Source organism: Anser brachyrhynchus (genome assembly GCF_964034855.1).
Source record: "Anser brachyrhynchus genome assembly, chromosome: 2".
NCBI classification, from domain to species: domain Eukaryota; kingdom Metazoa; phylum Chordata; class Aves; order Anseriformes; family Anatidae; genus Anser; species Anser brachyrhynchus.
The window spans coordinates 34,074,228-34,099,330 of NC_137695.1; the positions used below are offsets into that span (position 1 = coordinate 34,074,228).

Genomic DNA, 25,103 nt, shown 5'->3' on the forward strand with positions numbered 1-25,103 from the left:
AGCACTGATCTGTCATAATTACGCTGAAGCACAGTTAATGTCTCACTATCAAACATTCTAGTTACACTTCAGTGTAGTTCTCCAATTTTGGGAATACTTGACCACATACTAGTGAAGAGCTAGGAGAAAAATCTGAGCATTCGGCTGTGTATGCCTGTGACCCAGTATGTGCATCGAAGTCCCAACTGTAGGCATTTTTCAGTTTCTGCTTTCAACAAAAGGGCACAGATAAAAACAGAAGTCCAGTCCAAACCTCATATTCATCTTCACGTTCATACAACAGATGAAGCAAGAGGCCATGTTACAACATTCCACATTAAATTTGTATGTTCAAGTGTAGTTTTAAATATTTAGCAATAAGCAACTGTTTAGATTTAAATGTTTCTGGTAATCTCTGTGCCTATGTTTACTGCAGGTGCCAGGTGGGACATCCAACTGGAGACCGTAGCTGAAATCCTGCTCAGGGAATCGAATCCAGCAATGCCAGTCATTTTTGTAAGAACTATGCCCCTGGATCAAAGGGAAACTAAGGATGTTTATGAACGTCCAATTTATAAAAGCAAAAACATTTGGACTTTTAAACTGAGAAGCAAAGAGAAGCCAGCTAAATAGGTTCTGACGGGTGTAGCTTTACTCTTGGCTTTTTAGGACTAAGCTTTCATGCTTAGTCCTGCTTAGTCCATGCTTAGTACATGCTGCTTTCTCAATCTGCCTTGTAGTTAAAGCAAAAGGAGAAAAACATTTTTCACAGTCAGCTAGAGCACATTTGCCTCACAAAAAAACCTTCCTCAGTATGACAGTTAGGTGCTGTATTTCCTAATCCTTCAAGTGTTGTGTTTCTATGCTTTTCTATATAATTATTATTGATCTACAAACATTCCTTCATTACACCAGTTATGGGAAAGCAAATGCAAAACATTGTATCAGCTGAGTGCAGTTTCACTTATAAAATGTTCCTCTTGATTATTCTTTATTGTCTCTACATAAAATGAAATATGTATCTTACATAAATTTTAACATAATCATACTGCAATACAAACATATTGCTTAAACTTGTTTGAAAGCTTAGTTGCACAAATGAAAAAAAGATCTAACTATGAATTGTATTTCAAAAAAAACATTGTGAACATTGTGGTTTAAACCAATTAACTAGTTATGATTGCTGTGCTGGTTCAGGCAGCAGGTATATCATAAGATTTTTTTTTAAATTTTTCTTTATTTTTTTATTTTTTTACAAAACACTTCCACTTTCATGTTTCAGTGGTTAATTGCACTTTGGGTTAAAAAAAAATTCATCCTCCCACTGGTAGGTTACATCAGCTTTGGCTGGAATATAATGGCAATCAGATGAAAAGTACCCTTCTCTTTGCAGAGATAAGTTCTAAATATTACAAGTGGAAGAATAGGTTCAGAAAGCAAGGATTGGAAAATCGAGTCTTTGTGGTCAAATTGGAACAGAAGGAGTTTTGGGGTGTTGTGTTGTTTTGTTTTTGTTTTTTAAACAAGGTAGGCTTTATAAGTAGTTGTTAAACACCCTTTTTGCAAATTCACACAATTACATAAATAAAAATATTGCTCAAATCACCAAAGTTTTCCATCATGTAGTTGTGCAGTAGCCCTATTAGAAATTAACCACTCCAAGGTTCAAGAGTGCCATTCCACTTAACGTATAGGTCTGTGCACGTAGATTTCTCTACCAAACATTTTCCTGAGAGATCTTTTGCATAAGACCACATTAATCAAAAAGTTCCACACATAGAAATGTATATACTATACTCTAAAATTCTATCTTATATAAAACATAGTAACAACCTTTTGAAGTAAAAACTTGTGAAGATATTTTGCAGGCACAGCTTGAGTTCAGTGTTCTCAATTGCCATCCGCCAGTTGTTTTTGTAAACTAGAATACATATGAGAAAACAGTGTTAGTAGTTTTTAGGAAACTCAGATTCCCCATGAACAGGCGTTTTCCACTTTTGAAAATGACAATTTCCGCAACAACATTGCTATATACTAGAAGCAGCCTATACTGATTTCAAAATAGGGAAAAGCATTTCAATTTCTATAGCAAGTTAGTTGTTTGCACAGGGATATGACCCACTCCAAAAAAGCTGATTTCAGCCTAGGAGAAATCTGAAGAGACTTTTTTTGTAAAGGTACAGGATCTGCCCCAGGCCACAGAAGTCAAGTGTTAAAGGGCTTCAACATTTTAAAAAAGGAACTAATATGACTTTCATCTTGGTTTAAAGCCTAGAAAGTAAATAATTGTTATTAAAGCAAAACCACCCACGATTAAGTTTCCAGTAAGACTCCAAAATAAAGAAATACTCTGTACAGTTACTTGTTCTCCCAGAGACTAATCCTCAAGCTAAGTGTAAGGTCAGATAGTAATAAGGACATGTAAAGCTATTTTGGAGTGACAGAGTCAGAGACACTTGTAACCAACTATGTCTGTAATGAAGACACGTTTCAAAAGAGCTCAGCTCAAGCCTAGGCAGCAGTCTTGGAGTAATACCTGAGCTCACAGGATGCCCACTGGGCACAACCCTCACCTTTCCAGGTATTCTTTCACATTGTTGTAGCCATAGAACTTTGCCAGGTGGATGAGCATCCCCGTGGCACAGCGACCGTCGCGCCTGCGGCAGTAACTGCAGTTACACACCCCACGACAAGGAGGGCAGATCCAGTCCTGCAAGGAGGAGTGGGGGGAGTTAAAGGCAAGCAAAAAGTAAGGTTATATTCTCCTTTGCATTGCTCTACCAGACAATAATATGGCTTCCTTATCACATAATTATTCAGGGTGAGATTTTAGAAGTCTGAATCAGAAGCCAACCACACTTGTTACAGTTTCCAAATTCTGCAGAATTAAAGATACCATCAAGTACTACTCTCTTTGCTTGAATACATTTTACTCTTAAGACTCGGAGTCCCTGGATGAATTTCTCAATATTTATTCAAAATAGACTAAAAGCAGCTGTAATACTGCCTAATGATAATCATCCTGTGCCAGGCTGACCCTAGTGAGCTTCCCAGAAAGAGATGGGTACCCACTGTTAAAAGTTCCATTAGATCTGCCTGCTGCACAGCATGATTCTTGAGACCAAACTAACCAGAACGTACACGAAGTCAGGCATCTCGCAGCTGCTCAACAACCGAACACGGAGGTTCAGGTGCTAACAGCCTGCATTACAGCGCATCTGTGCCAGCACACTGGAGACCTTAGTTCTTAGTCTTTCAGAATGGATTGTAAGACTGTCTCTAAAGCAGATGTGAGGGAAAGACCGTATGAGAACACACTGCGCATGCTCCTTGTTCAGCACCTTGCGGGGAGAAAAGTTGCATTCCAACAAGATCCATGTCAGTCATGATGGTACTACAGACCTTCTTATGCCAAAAAGCTTCAAACACCATGTTACCATAAGCATACACTCATCACAACTAGCAAATCCGTATTCATAATATTTTCTTTCCAAATCCAAGAAATGATACTTACTGGATCAAGCAGTGCTGATTTCACATCTTCCCCATATCTATTTCGAAGACACGGTCCACAAAACTGCCCCCTTACACCTCCACAGCCCTGGCTGCGGCAGATGGTCTTTGTATCAATTGTCTTTTGACGACACTGGTGGCAAGTACTACCCTAAAGAAGTTGGAGAGGAGAAATAAGTATGCTTGAAGGACCTTAAATGCCTGTTGCCAAACTTTCCTAATACGTCTGCTATGAGCAAAGCACAGACTTCAAACCAAAGTCAAGTCCAGCAATGAGAATCTTAGTAAGAACTGTAAGTTCTGTCATTATAATCAATTATATAGTATTTCATAAAACAATACAGATTTTACAGTGACAGTGCCTGTCCTCACTTGCTTTGGAGTCTCAGACTATCTGAACCTTATTGCTGCAGTTCTGATCACTCCTCCTTCCCCAATCTGGCAAAAAGCTTATGTATGCTTATGGTATACGCAGATAATGACCTTGTGACTCAGCTCTGCAAATACAGTGATGCATAAAACATAGTAAGATGATCATCTAGCTCTTGATGACCATTAATAATAGCAAAATAAGGTGAAAGAATGGAAGAGGAGCTCCAACCAGTGCTTTGAAAACTAGCCAACCCCCGCAGAAACGTAGTTTCTAGGGGGTATAAGGAGTAGAGATCACTAACATTTAAGTGTACGGCCACCACAACAGCAAAAAATAAATTAAGCAAGAATAAAAGATAAGTGGGATTTCAACTCTTATCACTGATGAGTCATAGCTGTAACAACTTCCACTTAATTCTATGGCAAGGAAGCACTTTCCAGAGGCAAAAATTGTTGAGGTGTATTAACCAGCATAGGCAAGCCCACAGAAGTCTGGCAAAGCTTTCAAGCTGTGCTTGTGCTCGTAGCTGCCCTCTCCAAAACTTCCGGAAAGTACACCTTTTAGCAAGCGCCAGATGAACTATTAGAAGACAATAGATCCCAGAAAAAAAACAGCAGCTACTTACTAGAACTTTGTCATAGATTTTGTCTTTAACAGTGATTGCAATGTTGTCCAAGTCCTCATCAGTAATATCCTCTACTGGACGGTAAGATGAATACTTTGATGATCTCCTCCGTTTGCGCACGCCACAATTCCCCTGCTAAACAAACTCATCTCAACACCTCTGTGGCATGAAGACTCTGTCACCACACTTGGTGACAAATTCTTTCATTTATAATGCATATGCAGCCTAAAGGGGGTAGACTACATGTTTGTGGACCACTGGAAGAACAGGGAATAGAGCTGGGTTTCCATCCAACCCACCCCCCCAACTCTCTTCTCTCCCTCTCCTCCCTAATCCTCTCTCTACTCCATATACTATTTATTCTATGTTCTTCTTTCCCATCATTCTATCCTTGTTATTTCTACTCCCACTATTTTCAGATAATAAACACTAGAATAAGTAAACTGCCTTGTTATGCTTGGACAAGACAAGTCACAAGCAGAGCCCCACTAATGGATGAAAGACGGGGCAGGAAGGCCTGAAGGCAACTTCCTCTTGCTAATTCCAAACGAAAGGTTCTCATCAACTAACTTGCTGTAGGATATGATGTCTACTCTAAGTGCTGGCCAATAATCTATATGAATGTTTCCTAATCCCTGACTAGCAGAAATATCAAAGTCTGCCAAATACCATGCTCAGTCTTTTCTTTAAGAGGTTTTGTTGTTTGTAACTATGGAACTGTTCTGCAAATCTGATGGCCGACACAGTAAATTTTTCCAAGGCAAATTTCTCTGGTGGACGAGCATTTCTGGTTGGGTTCATGCGACGTGTTATCTGGCCTTCGGAAAACGCCCTCCTTGGGATTTTCCTCTGTTTCTAGAAAAAGAAAAAAAAAAATCTATAGACGGCATATTAAGATAGAAGCTAGTTCTCGCTATTCTTCAGCGCTAAAGGTTCGGATTTTCCCACAATCTAAACATACCTAAGGATCTAAGCATGTAAAGGATCTAAACAAAAAGGACAGCAACTACTCTTCCTAATCAGCACATACACAGGCATTTGTCTAGCATCCCAAAAGAACTTACAGGGCAAAAAATGACAAAATAGAACCTTGTCTTAGTCTTTTTATTTGTTCACACATTATCTTTTCAAAGTCCATTTCCTCACATAACCTTCGGCACTTGCATACCGACCAACAGCAAATACAGACAAAGTATTGCTACACCTTGGTGAAAGCGTTTCATGAAGAAACGCATTAATCACAAGTCTAGCACAAATGTCTTTCATCTCTAGCCAGTGCACGAAGACTTACCGAAGGAGTCGAGGCAGGTGTCTTCACTGGGAACAGGTCAGGTACAGAATTCAGTTCTGCTAATAACTGGGCAAGCTGAAAGCAACAGTGATACCATATTGAAGTCATTCTGAACTTGCACATATTTGACACATCATCCCCTCTTTTTGTATACACTCTGAATTATATCTGAACACAGTAAGTTGAAGTGCCTACAGTATGGTTTTGTGCAGTGAATGCAGGTGGAGCTCATTTATCCCCAAGTGAAAAAAATTTTGCATACAAAACTAAATTCAGAGCTCCAGACAGTAACGTTAAATACCAATCGCTTTGCACACACCCAGCAACAGGCGTGCACATTCATTTGCAAAGCTATAAAGCAACTAGGCCCTCTAGTCCTTTCCCTAACCATGGTGTGTGCAGTATCAGAAGTACTTCAGCAGGAAGAGCTTGCTGCATCATGTGGGAGATGTCCCAGATGTGCACTTCAACAGAAGTGGTGGCTGACGGTCCAAAACAATTAGGCCTTGTTCTGGAAGGCCAGAATGAGGCTACTTACCAAAAAGCCAGCAACAGAAAGGGTTAGCCAGGCTACTAGCCACTAGCTCCTGGTTTAGCCATGCTACTAGTTGTCTCTGACACAGCCAGAGCAATCACGAGATTAGCAGCACTTCTCAATAAATGCTTCACTGTGGTGTTTATTATGAGTGTCCTCAGCTAGGACACTACTGAATTTTACAGTGGTTGAATTGAAACGAGAAGGAAGGCTGGGAGGTAAGAAGGAACAGCAGCAAGAACACAACAGCAGTGAAGAAAGAAGGTAAGATTAGAAACAGATACAAATTAAATCAAAGTTTTAGTTGGGAGCTGCAGGCCCACACACCCAAGAGGTGTACAGAAGACTGCCTGGAGGCTGCAACATAGCCTGGAGTACAGTAACACTGAAGGAGTCACAGAGGACACAAAATGAATACAGATTTGCACAATATTGTAATAATTAAGAGGCCTAGTAGAATTTTAGACAACAGAACAAAAAAATGTTCAGGAGTGATCAGAGTCTCACTTCTCCCTTATCTGTATGCACATAAACACACACTTTCAGTAGTTATATAGCAAAGTATAACTGTAAGCATCACATCCCACACAACTGAAACGTTCATAATCCTCAGTGGTTTTGGGTTGGCTTTCCAATCAGTAACTGCAGAAGATCTCTCAGACACAAATGGAAAGTAGAAACTCTATTGCACAAACAACACCGAACCACCTGAAAGGACCAGCTGGTTTTCTGACAGGTCCTGAATATGGCTGTGACCTGTATATCTAACTGTGTTCACATCCACATACAAAATGTTTGGTTCGACATTGCTTTTAAACTTGAGTTGACTAGTCTTACTTGAGACTATTCTAGCAGGAAATGTCTGAGTGCTGATGGTTCTCCAGAGTCCTCCCTGATTTAAAAAAAAAAAAAAAAATCTACCTCAAACCACCATGAGATTTTCCCAGAGTCCCCACCCATCACCAGAAAGGACCCTAAAATTCAAGTGTGCCAAATTCAAGTGCTCAGTTGCCGATGTCTGAGAACAAAGAACTGTTCACAAGTCTTACCATGGCTTTATTTTCTTTAATATTCATAGCTCTTTTAAGCAGAGCACTGGAACTTTCTTCCTGTGTTTCTTTAATGTCTTCTTCAGATTCTGAAGCAGAGCCGTCTAGTTTGTCCCATCGCTTGCAATTTCTTTCTTTTGAAAGAGCAGTGGGGGATTTACTGTCCTTTATAGGTAACTTAGAAAAATCCTGTTCAGGCACTTTTTTCTCAGAAGACTTTCTGGTTGGAAACTGAAAAGCAACACGAAGACCAAAGCTTCTTCTCTTGGGGGAAACTTTCTTCTTTGACTCTTCCTCCTCTTCTTCCTCAGTACCCAATAAATTATCACGTTCTTCATCGCTCACATCTGACTCCATCTCCTACAGGAAGCAAGAATGAATCTATGTTACATTTTGCTGCTGTGACGCATAAAAGGGCATTTTTTAATCACTAATTTTAAGCAGCAGCCTCTCCACCTAAAACGCTGTTATAAATTCACCTAAATCAACAGATTTTAAAGAGCTACTAGTATGCAAGCTCTCCCAACACAAAATCTTCACGTCAATGTTGTTTGGTATACCAACAAGGCTGTCTTCAGAGGAACAGCATTGCCTATCACAGTCAGTCTGCAAGCAGGGGGAGAAGTTCTCATTTCTGATGTTATATTGCATTAAATAAAGGTCTTTTTACTTTTTCAATGTAATATATATTTTTCTTCGGTATGAATAATGAACATCACAGTCTATCAGAAACATGCTTACTGGAACATGAAGTTTACATGGAAGAAACAGAAAAAAAATAATAATATGTACATACTGCCTTTACCAAAACTCCTTTTTTCTTCACATCCACTTCACTTGAAGCAAAGCCTTCAAACGCTTCAGTTTCAGAGTCAGTGTCTTCAGTGAAAATCTTCTGCAGTTCTTCTGTAAGGTATCTGGGCTGATATTGAACACCCTGTAAAAATACCAGCCAGCAGGTATGAGAAACAGTCATACACAAAGTAGTCACCCAGTCAAAATCAACAGGTTCTAAGGCTTAAGGAGGTACCAGCTAGATTGCATATACTGTGAGAACACTTCACAGACAACACTCGTCAAAATAAGAAAAAAAAAAAAGCAGAAGACAACATTCAAAGTTTCAGCACTGAGTTATTTTAACTTTTTAGGATTTTTTTTCCTTCATTTTGAGCACAGGACAAATTGAGCTGCATCTCATGGTAGAAATTTTCTTCTTCACTTCTTCCTCCTCCTCTTCTTCACTACTACTCAATAAAAATAAATTATTCTTTTCTCTTATTTTTGAATTGCCAGGTTGTTGTGCTTGTTTCTTCTGGATTTTAAAAAAAAAAAAAGCAGCAGGCCTTAAAGAAAAAAAAAAGAAAACTACAACAAGACACAAACATAGTAAGAAAGAACCCTCCCTTTTCACTTAACAGTAGAAATAAAATCTCCTTTGGGTTTGCTGCTGGAGAGTTTGCTGCTCCTTCTCACACTACTAACATCATTACTGAAGCAGCAGATACCAACACAAAAGCAAAAAGCCTTCAACAGTCTCACTACTATCCCTCCACCTTCCCACTTCTCAACTTTCTATTTTATCATTCAGACATGTTCCAGCCTAGAGAGATCCCAAACTTCTGTCTACAGACTAGGAAGTGAAACGTCAGTCCATGAAAAAAATTAAGTCTTACTAGAACACTTCCCACGATATACACACACATGCCAAATAAGGGATAAATCCAGTGTTTGGTTTTGACATCTCTGAACACATTTACTAAATCGGAAATATATTTCCACACTTCTAATCAATATCAGCAGAAGGCCATCTGACAACTCGTCCCTGTAAGTCCCCTGAAAGAAGTGTTCATAGTAGGCATGTTCACACCACACCTGCTTTTTGAGAGCCTGCAACATTCACTTCAGTTTGTTTCCCCAATTTTCCTCTGCTATTTCTTCCTCCCACGCAAGATACAAAAATGACCTTTCATATGATTCAATTGCTAAATATCTTTATTCTTCCTTTCAATTCCCTCCCTTCCCCGACTTTAATTACACACTTCTTTACATTAAGATAATATCTGGCGAAAAACAGATACAATACATTGAGTGGAAAAACTTACAGGAGAATGGGAGCGGGAGCTACTGCATGTGTTGTTTCTTTACGCTTAAACATCTAGAAATTATTAGGGGTAATTGGAATGAGTTTTCTCTGAGCAAAATTACTTTATTCCTTTGTTGATAGCTGCAGTGCAGCTGCTTGAGAAAGGAACAAACACAATAGGGAAGTTACTTTAAAGTTAAATTGCATTTCTCGGAGGGAAACTGAAGTTTGTATGTGTTCTGTTTTCCTGAAATTCCACAATGAAGGTTAAGGGGTGGGAGGTGGGGAAAATCTTAACCTGTTTGTTCGCTAAAGTGACTGAAAATAGCACACCTAGAGCTAAGCTGTGTTACACCTATGAATAATGGCCTATGCATGGTGAAATAAGCATCAGGGATACCTATAGCAGAAACTGCTGAAACTCAGCAAAGCACAGAGATTTCTGCAGTAGGACTGCAAAAAGCCTGGAGGAGAAAAAACAGACACACACAGGTCAATACTTATGAATGTATTTGTGCATCGACGCCCAAGGGAACACCCAACACACGAACATCCCACTCATCACCCCTGCAAGGCAGCTGCCTCGCCTCCTCCTAACCATCACCGCTTTTTCTGAACTTCTCATCATTTTGCTCTTTACACCAAAACCTTATTGTTTCTTGCAGATAAAGTACCCGTGGTCCTTCACAGAAACAGTGCTGTCTGGCATCATAAATGGATGGAACCCAGGGGGGGAAAAAAAAAAAAGATTTTTTTTTAGAGTAACATTTAGTAGCAAAGGAATTAAGCTCTCAGTGATTTAAAATAATCATTAGCCCAAGGCAAAAAGAAATGGTGAGAGAGGCTACACCGCCAGCCGTAAATCCTGAACAAGTCTCACTTGGGGCAAGGAATATTATAGGATTCGCAGCAACACACGTTAATAGTACCTAGTTCCTGCACAACATTTTCCATCAGAGGATTTTAAAACGCTTCACGGCTCAGATCGTTACCATAATCTCCTTTTTACATGTTAGGAAACCAAGGCAGAGAGAAGCAATGCAAGGCGCCTGCAGTCACCAAGCAGGCAGCAGAAGCGCAGGCTGCCGCACAAGGCTCTTGCACACGAGCAAGCCACCTCCGGGTTGTCCCCAGTTCCCTGGCACTGCCACTGAGCAACAAGGTCGCAAAGTGACTTAGAGCCCGGTATATTTCACTTGGGTTTAGTCACCGTCTATCCCTATAGCACAGGCTGCAGCTCTACTCCGAATCCACTTCCACGCTTTGTACAAACCTCTCCTGACAGCGTTTCCTTCTGAAGGCTCAGAAGCAGTACGTCCTTGAACAAGCCTCGTTCTGCTTGTTCCCTTTGCTAATGCTAGCCATTGACTTCAGCAACTTTTAACCTGATGGGCTAAAAACATAATACAGACATTCTCAGTTTTGTTATTACGGCAATGGAAGGACCTTGGCTATGACGTAGCCAACAAAGGTATCTTTTAGCACACTGGACCACATTAAGTATGTAATTATAAGCTCCTAAAAGGCTGAAAACAGAACTTCCTGGCAGCCAACACAGCACACCAGTTCTCCTTGCTTGGGGATTCAGCTGATACTTCCAGTTAACAAATGAAAAAGATTGCAAAATATCATTTTTTTATGATAATCCACGCTATCTCACCACTAAGACATCAGAGAACCAGCAAATCTCACAGAGACGGCCTCTGGGGCCACCACCGCTAAAACAGCAATTTCAGTGAAGAAACAGCAACAGAGGGATATTAATTTCTGAAAGAAATACTTTGAAGTTTGCTGGGATACTCACAAAACCCATCTATTTTCATGCCTTTCCGCTGTCCTATTTATCCAGTGCACGCTACCCCAGGATGGCCATTTTCTCTCTCCTATTTGTGACACCTACCTATTCCACCTAGGCTTCCCTTCCACTGAAACCCATTTTCCTTTTCATATTATGAAACAGTTTTAAAAAGCAATCATCGATATAAGAAATAACAGACAGTTTGTATAAATGTATTTTTTAATATGAGGACTGCAGATTCCTGGTTTTGCTGTGAATTTATGGCTTGTGCAGCCTGGACACAGGCTCAGAGTACAACTGCACCAGGAGAGCACAGCCAGACTATGGCAATCCCTTCCTGGAATTATTCCTGACTCTTGGGTATCAAAACTACCATAGCTGTCCTCTGACAACAACCTCTGTCTGGAAGCATCCTCTTGGAACCCCAGAAAATCTTCCTTGTCGCCTGGGGCATTAAAAACGTCAGCCACTTCTTTGGGTATCTGTCTCCGATTCAAAACAAGACAGAAGACACAAGTCAGAGACACCAACTTCACAGGAAAACAAACTGGCAACAGCACAACTTTTATTTTTATGCTCCTATTCAAGCGCAAGTATGTATTATAAAACACGTCACGCTTAGCAGAACTGCGTCTCATTTAGCTAAACTCCAGGATATTTGGTGCAGACTGTTTTAATCCCTTAACGCAGATGCCAGACTTGGGACCAGGGAGGGGATGCAATATGCAGGCTGTTAACTCCACACAACAGCACTTCTCAGGCACAAAAACGTGTGTGCACCCTTGCAAGTGCATGATCACGGCACCTTTCTCTGCAGCGAAACCCATCTCACTATCACTACTCCTCATCTCACTGAGCCATGACGGCTCAGAACTGAGGATCACGCATTCAGACACAACGAAATGATGAACAAGTACAGAGAAATCTTACCATTGCATCTGGTAACAGTACCGTTACTTATTTTAGCAAACACTTAGCTAATTCCAAAAATAAAACCAATGCAACTCCTCTTTCATCAGTGCTTATCCGGGGTTCTTTCTGAGATACTCAGTAAGAAAGTGAAAACCCACACTGATCGAGAACGTCTCTTGTTTGCCAGAAGCTCCAGATCGAGCCATCAGGAGGCACTGCCAAAGGAAGGCTGTGGCACTTTTGGAGGTGACCAAGTTCACCACGTAAGAGTTCGCCAAGTTCAGCCCCAGCTCCAAAGGAGACCCATGTCACCAGAGCTGAACATTTCCCACTGTCAGGTACTCCATCAGCCACTTCTGGCAGGCCTCTCTATGTAACAGGCTAGTAAGGAGCCTTCAGCCAGGTCTCACCTAGGCCATTTTAGGATTTGGTGTGTGGAAGGATAGGATGAGCAGAGACTTAAAAAAAAAAAAAAAAAAAAAAAAAAGAAAAAAAAAAAGAGAGAGAGAGAGAAAGAAAGAGAGGCAGAAGGCATTGTTTTGTGCCAAGGTAACTGCCCAAAGGCAGATCATTCTCCAAAAGTAACACTACTGATGAGATACCGCTTCTGTTAGAAGATCAAGCAACATCTCGACCAAGACTTTGCTCCCTCAAATAAGCTACAGCTAATTTTAGTCTTGCTTTGCTTTTACAAAACCAATGTAGTCTGATTCAAAACTGATTTACCACTCCTTGAGCAAGAGCAGAATCCACCTCTATGCAACTGACCCTTGCAGGCATGTAACGGCACGACACAGTGCTCTGCTGCAGAAGTCCTGCTGTCTGTGTTCGAAAGCTTTTGGATATTTCCTTATCCCCATCTCTTAAAATGAACAGTCAGAGTCCAGCCCCATTGCTGTGATGGAATTCTCTCAATACAGAGCAGCCTGAAAAACGAAGCATTATGCATTTTAATGGCAAAACACACAAGGAGCTGTGAGCCTCCTTGCTATGAATAAATTGCTTCCAGGAGCCACTGCATTAGCTCTCGCGCTATTGTACAGCGAGTTAGCCACTGCTGTGATTACTGTATGCCTAACTAACTCCTTCTTCTTCGTCTATTACTTCTGCATCTGCACCAGAGGAGCCATTATGGGGGTGTAATTACTGATTTTGAACAAAGAAAAAAAATGCTTTCCCAGTATTAGACCTTTTTTGATCTTTATGCATTCTCAAATACTAAGGTACTGATTTAAGTAACTTACTGCAGAACTTCGGAGAGTTTTAGGTTGTGACTTAATCCCCACACTTTGACTACAAGAATCCCATTAAATCATTGGCGAGCCCTCATTTCACCGAAATGGCTCAATTTAATAGCAAGGAACACACACCAACACACATAAGGTGGACATACTGCAAGAGTTTGAAAAGAGTACCCTGGCAACCCACATTAAAAACTGTGTTCTTAGCGCCAAGAGCTGTCATTTTCTTCTTTGCCTGCTTTAAAATATACGCTTTAAAATATTTTGACCTGTTTATTCAGTTTATGCATGATTTACTGACTACCGTGAAGAACAGATACAATGCTTAGCTGTGCAGTTAGTCTTCCAGTTTGACCTTATAGTATCTAAAAACCAAAGAAATAGCAAGTTTTTATTCATTTTTTTTAGATAAACATAGGAAAATGAGGGCTTAGAATATGGACAAAAGGGTGATACTGAATTAGAGTGCTTGACCAAAATCTCAGTTATCTCTACAAATATTGGTAGTTTTAAAGCAGAACTCTTGAAGGTGCCAACTGCTAATTTACATAAGACTAATTAAGACTTGTATTCCTACAGCACCATGTCTGTCTGCAACGTCAGAAACGTGCTTAACACAAGTCTTATTTCAAACAGCTCTCAGAAGGTAACAGGATGTGAGTTACTGAACTATTCTGCACTTATACAGGGGTGAAGGCTTTAGACAGTTCTTATTTGCTGTAAAAAAGCTGTGCCTCTGATCTTCTAAACAGGACTTTGCTGATCCTGAAACTCTAGACTGCGGGTTTGCTCACCCACACCAGCACGGCACACACACCAACTCATCACACACACCTCTGCATCTTCCTCATGACCAAGCTCATTAACAATATCTTGCATCTGAAATCACAAATCGAGGTCATTCCCAACATCAGCCCACTGCCATCAGCAGCCAGATCTCAAACAGCGACTTGCACTGGAAACCTCTGCCACAATGGATCCTCCATTACTCACAGTGCAGTCCTGGAAGCCCCAGGCTTTTTCATTGTTAATTTTCAATTAAAGCACATTCAGAAACTGATTTATAATCAGCAACCAAGCCCATCATTGCAACTCTGTCAACAAAGTAGCATACACCAAGGAATAAAATACACACATGCTTGAAGAGAGATGTTAAAATATTAATCTGTTCTAAGCACTTGAAAGATGCAGGCACTTCAAGACAGGGTCTTTTTGCTGCTAAGCCTCTAAAAAATGTGACAGAAAGGCAGAGAGGTGATGAACATTTCAAGCTTGCACAGGGAAAATATTTCAACATGAGAAAACCCACGGGTTCAGAGAAAACGCAAGTCTGCTGTAATGTTGCAATTTGAGAAATGTTGTCTTTTGAAGATAACAGCTACAAAAAGCACTGAAAGTCTAGTGAAAACTGGAAATAATTCACAGCTGCAGAGAAAGTCTAAATATTATTCCCGGTAAGAAATCGTATGCCTATCAAGTTCAGTTATTTTTGCAAATAAAGTTACAGTTACTTGGTTATAACACCCAGAAGGCACTTTTCAAAAGCAGAAGAAAACACTCCCTTCTACAAACAGCACACAATCCAACAACTTCCAGAATAACCACACCTAAGTATGTTTCTTCAGCGGAAGATCAAAGTTCATTATATTCCCGTTGTCATTTCTTCTCTCTGAAGAAATATTGCCAGTACAATCAAGGCTGCCCTCAAATCTGGCAGCCTGCAGTGAGAATTACTGGGAACTGGGAGCATTTAAGCTCATTTGTGTCCATGCAGGCTGACAGACCTGTCAGCAGAGGCAAAGCATGACGGAGAGGGAAAACAAGGCTGAGAGGGATGTCAGACCTGTTTCCACGATGCTCTGGCACTCAGCACATGACTGACAGAAAGTAATGCACCTGAGGTCTCCACCAGTCACAACACGACTTCTCTCACCGCCGTCCCCACAAATTCCACCTGTCTCGTTAGGCAAGGAGAAAAAGAAGAGCCCGAGGTCAGACATTTTACTTTCCACATCAACAGGAAGAATTCTGGCGTCTCAATTTAAAACTCAGCTTTACTGACACCAAAGCCAAGCAACTTCCCCTCCTGCAAGCCAGTGCCCTGCTAAGCCAAGAAGAGGGCTGCCTGTGTACACACCCTGGCTTCTGGTAGGAGTCTTCAACATTGTTTGAACGCCACTGTCAGCTGTATGCACAAATGCCCCTTAACAGTTTAAAATATTGGTTTTGTTGACAATTGACCCACACCAGCACTTTCTTCTGTAACAACATATCAGGAGAATGTCATGGGTGAGAGAGCACGGAATGATGTAACCCACTATTTTTGCTTCTACCACTAAAAAAAGAAATATTTCAGGTGTCTTCCCCTCATTGAAATGTATACAATGCATGGACAATCCTCTGTGAAGCAGAGGACGGGTAATTTCAGCAATGTTCAAACTTTGTTTATTCATTTTAGTCCAACCGAAGTAATCCCAGTTTAATATCAAATGAATATTCACACAACCTAAACTTGTGCAAACCTGCACCTCCATCTCGTGCTGGAAAACCTCTCGACTTGTTCCAGGCTCAGTAGGCAGGCGAGCCCAAGGAACGCCACCCAGGGCTACAGGCGCTGCACTTGGCGCGCATCCCCAAAAACAATTGAGCGGAGAAGTGCTCCCAGGCTGACAATTATCACCAGCATTGCAAGAATAGAGGGCCCCAGCCAGAACGCTGATAGGTGCCAAACCAAAACCCCAGAACTATTCACAAGTCAAGATCCCAGTCTTTCCACTGGAACCATAATGGTGAACAGCATTGTATGAATGCTTAATTTTAAACATCCTACAAACATGACAAAGAAACGGAAGGCGGAGGGAAGCCAGGTCACGTATTGCTGTGCAGAAGGATCACCCAACTACACACATGGTCAAAAGGACTGTGACCACCATCTGACCAGCCTGAGACAGAGAGAGGAACAACCCTCACCCCAACGAAATATCGGAAGACAAAGATGATACCAGACGATCACAGCAATTTCTCAAAAGCATCAGGGCACAAAAGCCTGGAACCTGGACAATGACGTATACCTGGCACAAGGTAGCATGATGAAAGGCAAGCACGTGTTCAGAGAAAGGGAGAAACTCGCCGAACCAAACCATAGCAACAATTATTTCTAAATTAATTTTGCATAATTCAAGATCATTCCTTTTTATCTGTGGTGTCTAATTGTTTTCCAGGTCCTGGTGTTCCAAGCAAAGCACTTTTGTATGATGCCACTGCCACAAAGACTTGGCCACCACCCACATTTTGACAGCACACGCAGAAGCAGGCACAGTGGTTCAAGAGAGTCTGTAAAACCATGCCGCTTCATGGGAATTCAGGCATGCAATGCATCCCCTCTTTGTGTCCAGGCAGCCAGTGCCCAGGCCCTTTGGGTGCCAAGGCTTAGTCCATCAGTGCCCCTTAAACAAACCCCAAGAACTGAAGCGGTGGTGCCAGAACCTTTCAAATCAGCCCCTGGGACAGGGACCAGATCCAGCCGCAGGTCTCGCGATTCAAACCAATTCTGTACTACTGACTTGGCAGTTCTTTGCAACAGGGACATGTGTTTACTTACAAATTTACTTACTAATTTACTAGTCAGCAGATGCCACATCGCTTCAGAGAGACAAGGAAGCCTTGGCTGCCAAGTCCTTCTGGCTCAAGCCCGAGTGACACCCACCGCTTGCTTACCAGTGAGCTGCAAGGAACAGCGAGAGCCAGCAGAAGACCACAGCCCAAAACAAGCCCCCACAAGAAACGTGAGAGCACTGACAACAGATTGCACCTCTCTTCCCTTTGCTGGGCCTTAAGGAAGCGTGATGCAACAGCTTTTAGGTATAGCAGGAAGGATCGCTATAGGATCGGAGGTGAGAAGTGCCAGATGCATCCAGTGTGCCATGATCAGGGCTCCCTAAGAGCTCCCCAGACTGGCATGCGATGCTGTTGCGCCCGCTCTGCCCTGGAGAACGTGGGGCTGTGCACAGCTGGGAGGGTCACCGAGTCCCTGGGAGGTCAGAGGTACCACAGAGGTACCGACAGGCATCTCCACAACACTCCCGTATCCTTCTGCTGCGCAGCCAGGCACGCAGCCCCCTTACCTGCTGTATCAGCAAAAGCCGATTAGCGTGCTGATAATTAAATCTGGTTATCCTGCCTGCCTCCCACCGCCTCGGCGAGCCCTGATGCTTGTTGCCTCCCAAGACCCGGGCCATACAAGCAGCCTGGCGCATCCACGCTGAGGCCAAACCCCACTTGGGGGCACGCTGGGGGCCCCCCCAACCACCCGCCCGCACCCCTCGATGCAGCCCTGCGGCACCACGACACCACCCCCCGCGGACAACACGCGAGGGCACCACCAACCCAACACCCATTATTCCTGAAACTCCCGCTCCCAGCCCCCAGGAAGCCCCTCCCCGGCCCGCAGCGCGGGTTTTTGGGCAACCCCACAGCACCGCGGCGCCCGAGCTCCCCTTGCACCGGGGCCGGGGCCGCGCCACGTGGAGGGCCCGGGCGGGTCGTGGCGCCCCGGGCCCCTCGCGGCCGCCCCGGCGGACAAAGGCCGCCTCACCTTGCCGCGGCCCGCCGCCGCCAGCCTCACCGGGCCCGCCGCCGCCGCCGCCGCCGCCCCCCGGCCGGCCGGCCCCCGCCGCCGCCGCCGCCGCCGCCCCATCGCGCCGGGAGCCGCCGGAGGAAGGAGGGAGGGAAGGAGAGGGAAGGGAGGAGCGCGGGGGGCGCCGCCGCCGCCGGCTGCGCGGGCAGCGGGAGGCGGGCGAGGCGGCGGCGGGGAGGAGCCGGCCGGCGGCGGCGGGAAAGGCGGGGGTGGGCCCGGCGCTGAGGGGCGGCCGCTGAGGGGCTGCGGGGAGGGACCGGGGAGGCGGCGGGGAGCGGGGTCCGGGGCGGTCCGCAGCCCGTCAGGGGGCTCCCGTGGTGCGGGGAGGGATGGGCTCGGGGTGCAGCCCCTCAGCCCCTTCCTTTGGCTCGTACGCACCCCGTGAGGCCAAAGCTGCGGTCTTGCCTGGCAAGGGGCCTCCCTTAATTTAAAATGTTTATTTCTGTGCTACACGCGTGAGGTGTTAGCCTTTGGAAAGCGCTATAAAAGGAGATGTCACTTCCAAATGTTGAGCGTTCCCAAGCCTCCCAAGTCCTTTAACTTACAGTTATCATGCCAGTGAAATGTGAAGATGAAACCAATGTGAGGCAGCGCTGTTCTTCAGCAGCAAATCAAGAGTTCAGATTCCATAATGCCACAAATGGTGGGATGGAAATCAAATTATTAAAAATGGAATGGGAACACGCTAATTTTTAAAACATCTTTTCTCCAAGCATTTTCCCATTTTACTGTATTCTTCTGGTGTTCATCTAGCAGGAAGAAAAATGAACACAAAGACGTGGAAACTACTTTTCTTTGAATAACCTTCTCTACTCCTCAGCTAAGCGGTTCGGTTTTTATAGAAACTTGGAGTATTTCACGTATACGTGTATTAATCCAAAGGGTTGCTACTAGGTTAGGCACTTTATCCGATGGTTGCCCAGTAATTCAGTAAGAGAAACAGCCCTTTGCTGGTCCCAGCTGCATGCCCTGGGCAGTGGGGTGGAGGTCAGTGCACCCCTTCACGCTGTCCCATGGATGCTGTGAGTCTTGGGGTGCTCAAGGCAGTGTGAAACAGGCCCAGAGGAAGCCTGCTGAGATCATAGATCATAGAATCATTAAGGTTGGAAAAGACCTCCAAGATCACCTGGTCTAACCATCCCCCTACCACCAATGTTACCCACTAAACCGTGTCTCCAAGCACCACGTCCAACCTTTCCTTGAACACCCCCAGGGACGGTGACTCCACCACCTCCCTGGGCAACCCGTTCCAGTGCCTGACTGCTCTTTCTGAGAAGAAATGTCTCCTCATTTCCAACCTGAACCTCCCCTAGCACAACTTGAGGCCATTCCCTCTAGTCCTATCACTAGTTACCTGTGAGAAGAGGCCGACCCCCAGCTCCCCACACCTTCCTTTCAGGTAGTTGTAGAGAACAATAAGGTCTCCCCTGAGCCTCTTCCCCAGACTAAACAACCCCAGTTCCCTCAGCTGCTCCTCACAGGACTTGTGTTCCAGGCCCTTCACCAGCTTCGTAGCCCTTCTCTGGACATGCTCCAGGGCCTCAATGTCCTTGTACTGAGGGTCCCAAAGCTGAACACAGTACTCAAGGTGCGGCCTCACGAGAGCTGAGTACAGGGGACGATCACCTCCCTGGTCCTCCTGGCTACGCTATTCCTGACACAAACCAGGGTGCCATTGGCCTTCTTTTTCACCTGGGCACACTGCCAGCTCATGTTCAGGGGAGCATCAGTCAGCACCCCCAAATCCTTTATCTTTATCCTGCAATTTCTGATGGTGCAATTTCCAGTGTGGCTGTAACTAACTTTGCTCTTGTATTTAGGGCACGCTTTTGAATGTCCCCCTCACTTTTCCCATTCTTGCATCTGAACGTTTCTCCCATGGTGACCCTGAGGAGTGTAGTTCATCTTGACAGTATTGCAAGCACACACACCTCCTCTGCTGGGGCTGAAGCCAGCTGCTCCTCAACCATCTCACCAAGATGGCGTCCGCAGGCGGCTGATAGGTAAAGAGCCCTCTCAGGGTCAGCAGGGAAGTACCTTCAGTGTCTGCAGTGCCATGAAATGCATGTCTTAACTGTTCTCTCCCTGGGATTTGAGAAGATAGAAGAAGACTCAATGGCTATGTGTAAACCAGGGGATGTCAGGATAAGGTCTGGGGGCATGTTCCACACACAAGTTTCTGTCTAGCAGCATGGGGGTGTGCTTCCACAAGGCCACAGGTCTGGATATTTGGACTAGGAAAGTGAGGCATTCATCTGCCCTCTAATCTAGCTGAAGTAAGCCTATGATTAGCCTATGATTACGCTTACTTCTATCTTAGAGGTTTTGCATTGATAAAAACAAATCATATGAACTGACTATGTTCCTCCATGGCTTGCCTTCAAACCCAGTGGTGGATTACCACACTAAAAATAAATTCAGTTGTTTTGACTATTTTAATATTTTCTGAATATCATAGAATTATATGTTTTATATATAACATTTTAATTTAGGGGAGAGCTCCAAAATGCATTGTGCAGTTTGCCTACTATCATGGGTTCCCGGTCCTGACTATGTATTTTAAATACTGTTCTGTAAATATTGACTTACAATAAAAGTCACAGAAAAGTAATTGTCTTGTGGGAAAGCGAAGGACAGATGAGAAATGATCTTTTTCTGCCGTTCTCTGTAAACCACTCTAAAGTGTGAAGGAAGAGCTGCCACATTTGCCTCTGTGCAATATAATATCTGATCCTCGGTATAACACCCACTATGGATTCCCAAGGTGGACTACCCACTGAAGTTCTTCCAAGCCTTTATATTCAGGCCATGTGGAGAGTATTTGTTAGAAATGAATGTGAGGAAAGTAGTTACATGCAAACAAAGAACCGTTTAGCCAAAGCAGGCCATTTAAATACTGGTTTGCATTGCAATATCCACTATAGAGGCACCTGCAGTTGTCACTCAGACTGCAGAAATAAGAAGCTTTGTGGATAAGGTGGGGAGGAGGGAGTTAGTAGCAGACGAAATGTGGGAATTATGTATAATATCAGCAAAACCAAAATGAAGACTTTTTAAATTATGAAAGAATAAAAATCTCTTGTGCAATGTGGAGCTCACACATTCCTGAAAGATGTGTGGTTTATGTATTTGATTGCTGACCCTGGGTTTGGTTCTTTTGCTTGTCCTCAGCAGTCTACATTATGAAGCACTTCATTTGTTAAAAGCTGTCAAGATGCTATCTTGGGTTGTGAACAACAGGTTTGAAATGATTGCGTTGACTGTCCCACGCTAAACTAGAGTGAATAAAATTGCATTCCGTTACAATAGAGATGTGCAGCCATTATGCTGTTACAAATACATTATGAACCACCTGGTAATATCTTGTGCTATTTTATGCAATTTGGTGCTTTGTTTCTCTTTTTCTGTTAACTTTCCACTTCATTTTATACTTTCACAACCATTCTCCTTCCCAGCATTTTCAAGCCCTTTGTGCCAACTGTTGCTCTTTACGTTGCTCTTTTAGAAATGAGGTTTTGAAAATTCCCTTAGTTTAATTTGTCTGAGGTGGCACTGCAAATACTTATCAGCGTGGATTTTCTGTCACTGAATACCTGCCCATTTTCTGTATCTCTTTTCATATTACTTCAAAGTTTGTTTTTCTAATCCCCGCTAGCTTTCATGTTTTTGCCCTGCCAGTGGAATCTCATCAGCTGCTCAGATGAGGTTCAGCCAGATTCCAGGTACACTTTACCTTCAGCCGTGTATATTAAACCTGATTTTTTTTGCAATGACCAGGTCCAGAATAGCTTCTGACCCTGCTCATCGTCCTGTGAGAGCATTGCCAATAATGTCTCAGTCCAGGACTTCAGACTCTTAAACTGTATAATGAAACTCATAAAATAAGTTTTATTTCAGGCTCAGTGAGACCATTATAACTGGACTATAACTTCCTGAATGGAACAGATATGGACTGAAGGAATTACTAGCTGCTCTGAATATGTATCCAGAATAGCACTTCTATCAGTTTATGTGGACCACCTTAGTAACACGCAGATGCACAGTAAAATTACAGAATAGGGCTGCCATCTCTACAAGTGGCCTTGTAAATGAGAAATTTGTTTGCTGTTTGTTTCAAATGAATAGATACCCTTGTAGGATATACTTCTGGACTTTAGTGCTGTAAATTCACCAAGCTGGGTAAACACAAAAATCAGTTGTCACTCCTGAGCTCTGTTTTCACTGCCCCCTCCAACAGTCCCTAATTTGGGGGCCATTGTAATCACGACTGGGGGTTTCGCTCCTATCTTCCTGCCACCACATTTCTCTGAGACCTGTCAAGCATTTTAAGTAGCATGCACTTTCCCACACTTCTCAATGAATGCTGACATACCTACCTTAAAAGGATTACTTTCTGCTGAGAGGAATTGTAATCCTCTTTTCCTGCTCTGCAAATCCTCTAGTAAGTGTAAAAGAAAGGCCAAGATCTGTTCTGCTGTGCAGGGCAATTCATCATCTCAGAAGGTATAGAAGAAAACAACAAATCTGAGATTTACTTGTGGTCACGCTTTTCCAGGAGCTGTGTGCCTGAGTATTAACTCATTGACATTTTCCATCACTGGTTTTGGTTCTTTAATTTTTTCTGTTTTAGTTTCTAATAGCTATATGAATACACACACCATTGCTACATGAACGGTGCCCAGGACAAAGCAATTCTCTCAAATGTTGTCTACAAAGAACTACAGATGCTGAATGGCCTTAACTTGAACCCAGTTTTTAATATGATGTATTCTCTTAATAAGCCACAGAAACATAACTTTAACTTGCATACAAAAACTAGGATTTTTCTGAACTGCCTAAGGTCAATGTGCGAAGCTAGTGTTGAAGATGGTGGTGGTGACTTGTGCTCCGAGCGCGGGGTGTGGGTCAGTGGTAGCTGACACAGGAACATGAGCACAAATGGTCCTACAACTTTGATTTCCACCCACCCATCTCAAAACCTTTCCTCATACCTGGTTGCTGTTGCAACAAGTTGGTTTGTGGGTGAAGCTGAGGGCAAGGTTTGCGTCATCTTACCATACCATCTGATACCGATGCCTCAGGTTATTCTACTGCAATAGCAACCTGAATAGTAAGAGAGTCTTCTCCATGCTCTCCTGTAGTTTATTTAGAACAGCTGTACTGAGGTTTGAGGGTGTGTGAGGGTCACCAGTAAAGATTTCATTGTTGAAAATTTCATTTTCTTCTTTCAAATTGTAAACGGATGTTTTGTTTCCAGTCATTCACAAGTAGATGAACCAGCTTAGTACCGCCTTTCCCCCTTTTCCAGTACAATTGGCCAGCCAGCTGTACTCACGAGGTTGATGAACATCAGTTTCCATGATCCTCACAGGAGGTATTTTCCTTTCTAGTACACTACTGCTGCAGCAATATATAAATAAAAATAAATAAAAATTCACGCTCCAAGTTTGTGGGACCATCCTTGGCATTCTTGTCTTGATCTAATTCTACAACTCTCAGGTCAAGGTAGGCAGCCACATATTAGTCCTTGGTAGTATTAGTCCATTGATCCTAGATTTCCTTGTTGACATTTGCATATGTCAGATAGTTTTAGTAATTTTTAGATGTGTTTCAGCCCTCTCTGACTGATGGCTTCTTCCAAACTGCCTGTTGACAGAGTTGCGTTAATACTAGCTGATTCCTCCTTGGGTCAATTCTTCAGCATCAGCAGAGCTAGGCCATTTCAGTTGGCTAGGGGAAATGCCCTTCTCTCCCCTACCTTCCCAGCCATTCATCTGGGACAAATGAGCCTTATTGTTTGAAGAAGTGAGCTTTGGATTTTCCCTTCAGAGGAAGTGTTGTTTTGTATCATGTGAGCTGGGAGCATCTGACCTTTCCCCTTCTGCTTTTCCATGGGTTAAAAAAAGGCCAGGAGCATATGGCAATGTCCCATTTCATCCATATTCTCTAGGGGGTTCTCTTCCTGATTCTTTTCCCTATGATCTGTCATCCTTTTTATTTCTTTTAGAGGCTGATTTGTCAGTTCGGTAAATCCTGCTAAAGATCATTGTTGCTTGCAAACTCCAGATTAACCAAAGTTTGCCTGGCATAAATTTCCTCTGACAATCTGCTGTCACTCTTCATCACTTCTTGGGATGCTTCAGGCTTATTTCAGTACTTTTGGCAAGTTCAGTTTCAGTTTCAAATACATGAGTCAATATTGAAGTTTTGCAAGTCTACAACCTGACATAAGGATTCCCTCAATTCAGTTACATCATGACTCAATGGATTTTTCTCCTCTGCTTCTGGATCTTGCTTAGAAATTACCTACATGATTTAAGCAATGAGTTGAAAGCACAGGCAATTACAGCTTGTTTCACTGAGAAGTAGAAAATGAAGGAGTATGATAGGTATTTATTTGGTGCATTCCCATTTACTTACAATACACTTACAGACTCATTTCTGCAATAAAATAGGAAAAAGAAAAAATTGGACTATTTTATTCTGCACAGTTCCAGTCCACCCATCCCATCCAGTTGTCTGCCCAACCTCAGAGTTTACTTTCTATTTTTTAGCTTCCATTCAGGCCAAGTGTCCTTGCTGCTTTCTACATCGGAAACCAGTTTCAGTCTTGGTCTTGTGCTTGTATTGACATTCCTGGGAAAGCCTCTCTTCTTTCCTCTTGAGATAATTTTTGCAATGGCATTTCATATGAGCAACACTTTGGCAGGTGGCCTCTATTGTGTTAGTTCATTTAATCCCTGAAAGGCTTAATCACTTCTTTTACATAGTATGCCTAGAATCTACCTAGAGGACTCATCAGCTTCAACCCACATTAGCTACACTTAATAGCAGCTAGCAGTATCACATCATATACTGTGTCACTTACAGTGTAAGTTTGCCTCTGAATACACCGTCTCCACACTACTGCTGAAAATATAGTGAAAGGAGAAAGGAAGAAGTTTTTGCTGTCCAAGTTATGTACGTTTCAGCTGAAGGAAGCAGTTTCTCCATTCTGAAATCTGCCCCTTTCCTTTCCCTGGCCCCCTCTTGGAGGGCACACAGGAAAAATAAAGTATGAAAGCAATA

The 25,103-nt window shown here is 43.1% G+C and overlaps 2 protein-coding genes across 6 annotated transcripts in view; one reads left to right on the forward strand and one right to left on the reverse strand.

Moving 5' to 3' along the window:
• The window catches only part of DNAH11 (dynein axonemal heavy chain 11), a 139,000-nt gene extending 137,774 nt beyond the window's left edge, over positions 1–1,226 (forward strand). The window contains exon 48 of the mRNA XM_080577863.1: positions 416–1,226. The gene's annotated coding sequence lies outside the window, so the exon portion shown is untranslated. The remainder of the gene's footprint in view (positions 1–415) is intronic.
• On the reverse strand, positions 954–18,148 carry CDCA7L (cell division cycle associated 7 like). 5 transcript variants are annotated; one of them, XM_080577861.1, is made up of 9 exons: positions 17,994–18,148; positions 8,171–8,302; positions 7,366–7,725; positions 5,782–5,856; positions 5,160–5,345; positions 4,491–4,622; positions 3,494–3,643; positions 2,553–2,689; positions 954–1,900 (listed from the first exon to the last, which is right to left on the reverse strand). In XM_080577861.1, the coding sequence occupies exons 1-9, from the start codon at positions 18,093–18,095 to the stop codon at positions 1,870–1,872; spliced, it is 1,305 nt and encodes a 434-aa protein (XP_080433987.1). In that variant the 5' UTR covers positions 18,096–18,148; the 3' UTR covers positions 954–1,869. The 5 variants fall into 5 exon arrangements, with proteins under 5 accessions (XP_080433987.1, XP_080433985.1, XP_080433986.1 ...); XM_080577859.1 differs by having other exon boundaries at positions 8,162–8,302; XM_080577860.1 differs by having other exon boundaries at positions 4,491–4,625; positions 17,994–18,147.
• Between the last annotated feature and the right edge of the window lie 6,955 nt (positions 18,149–25,103).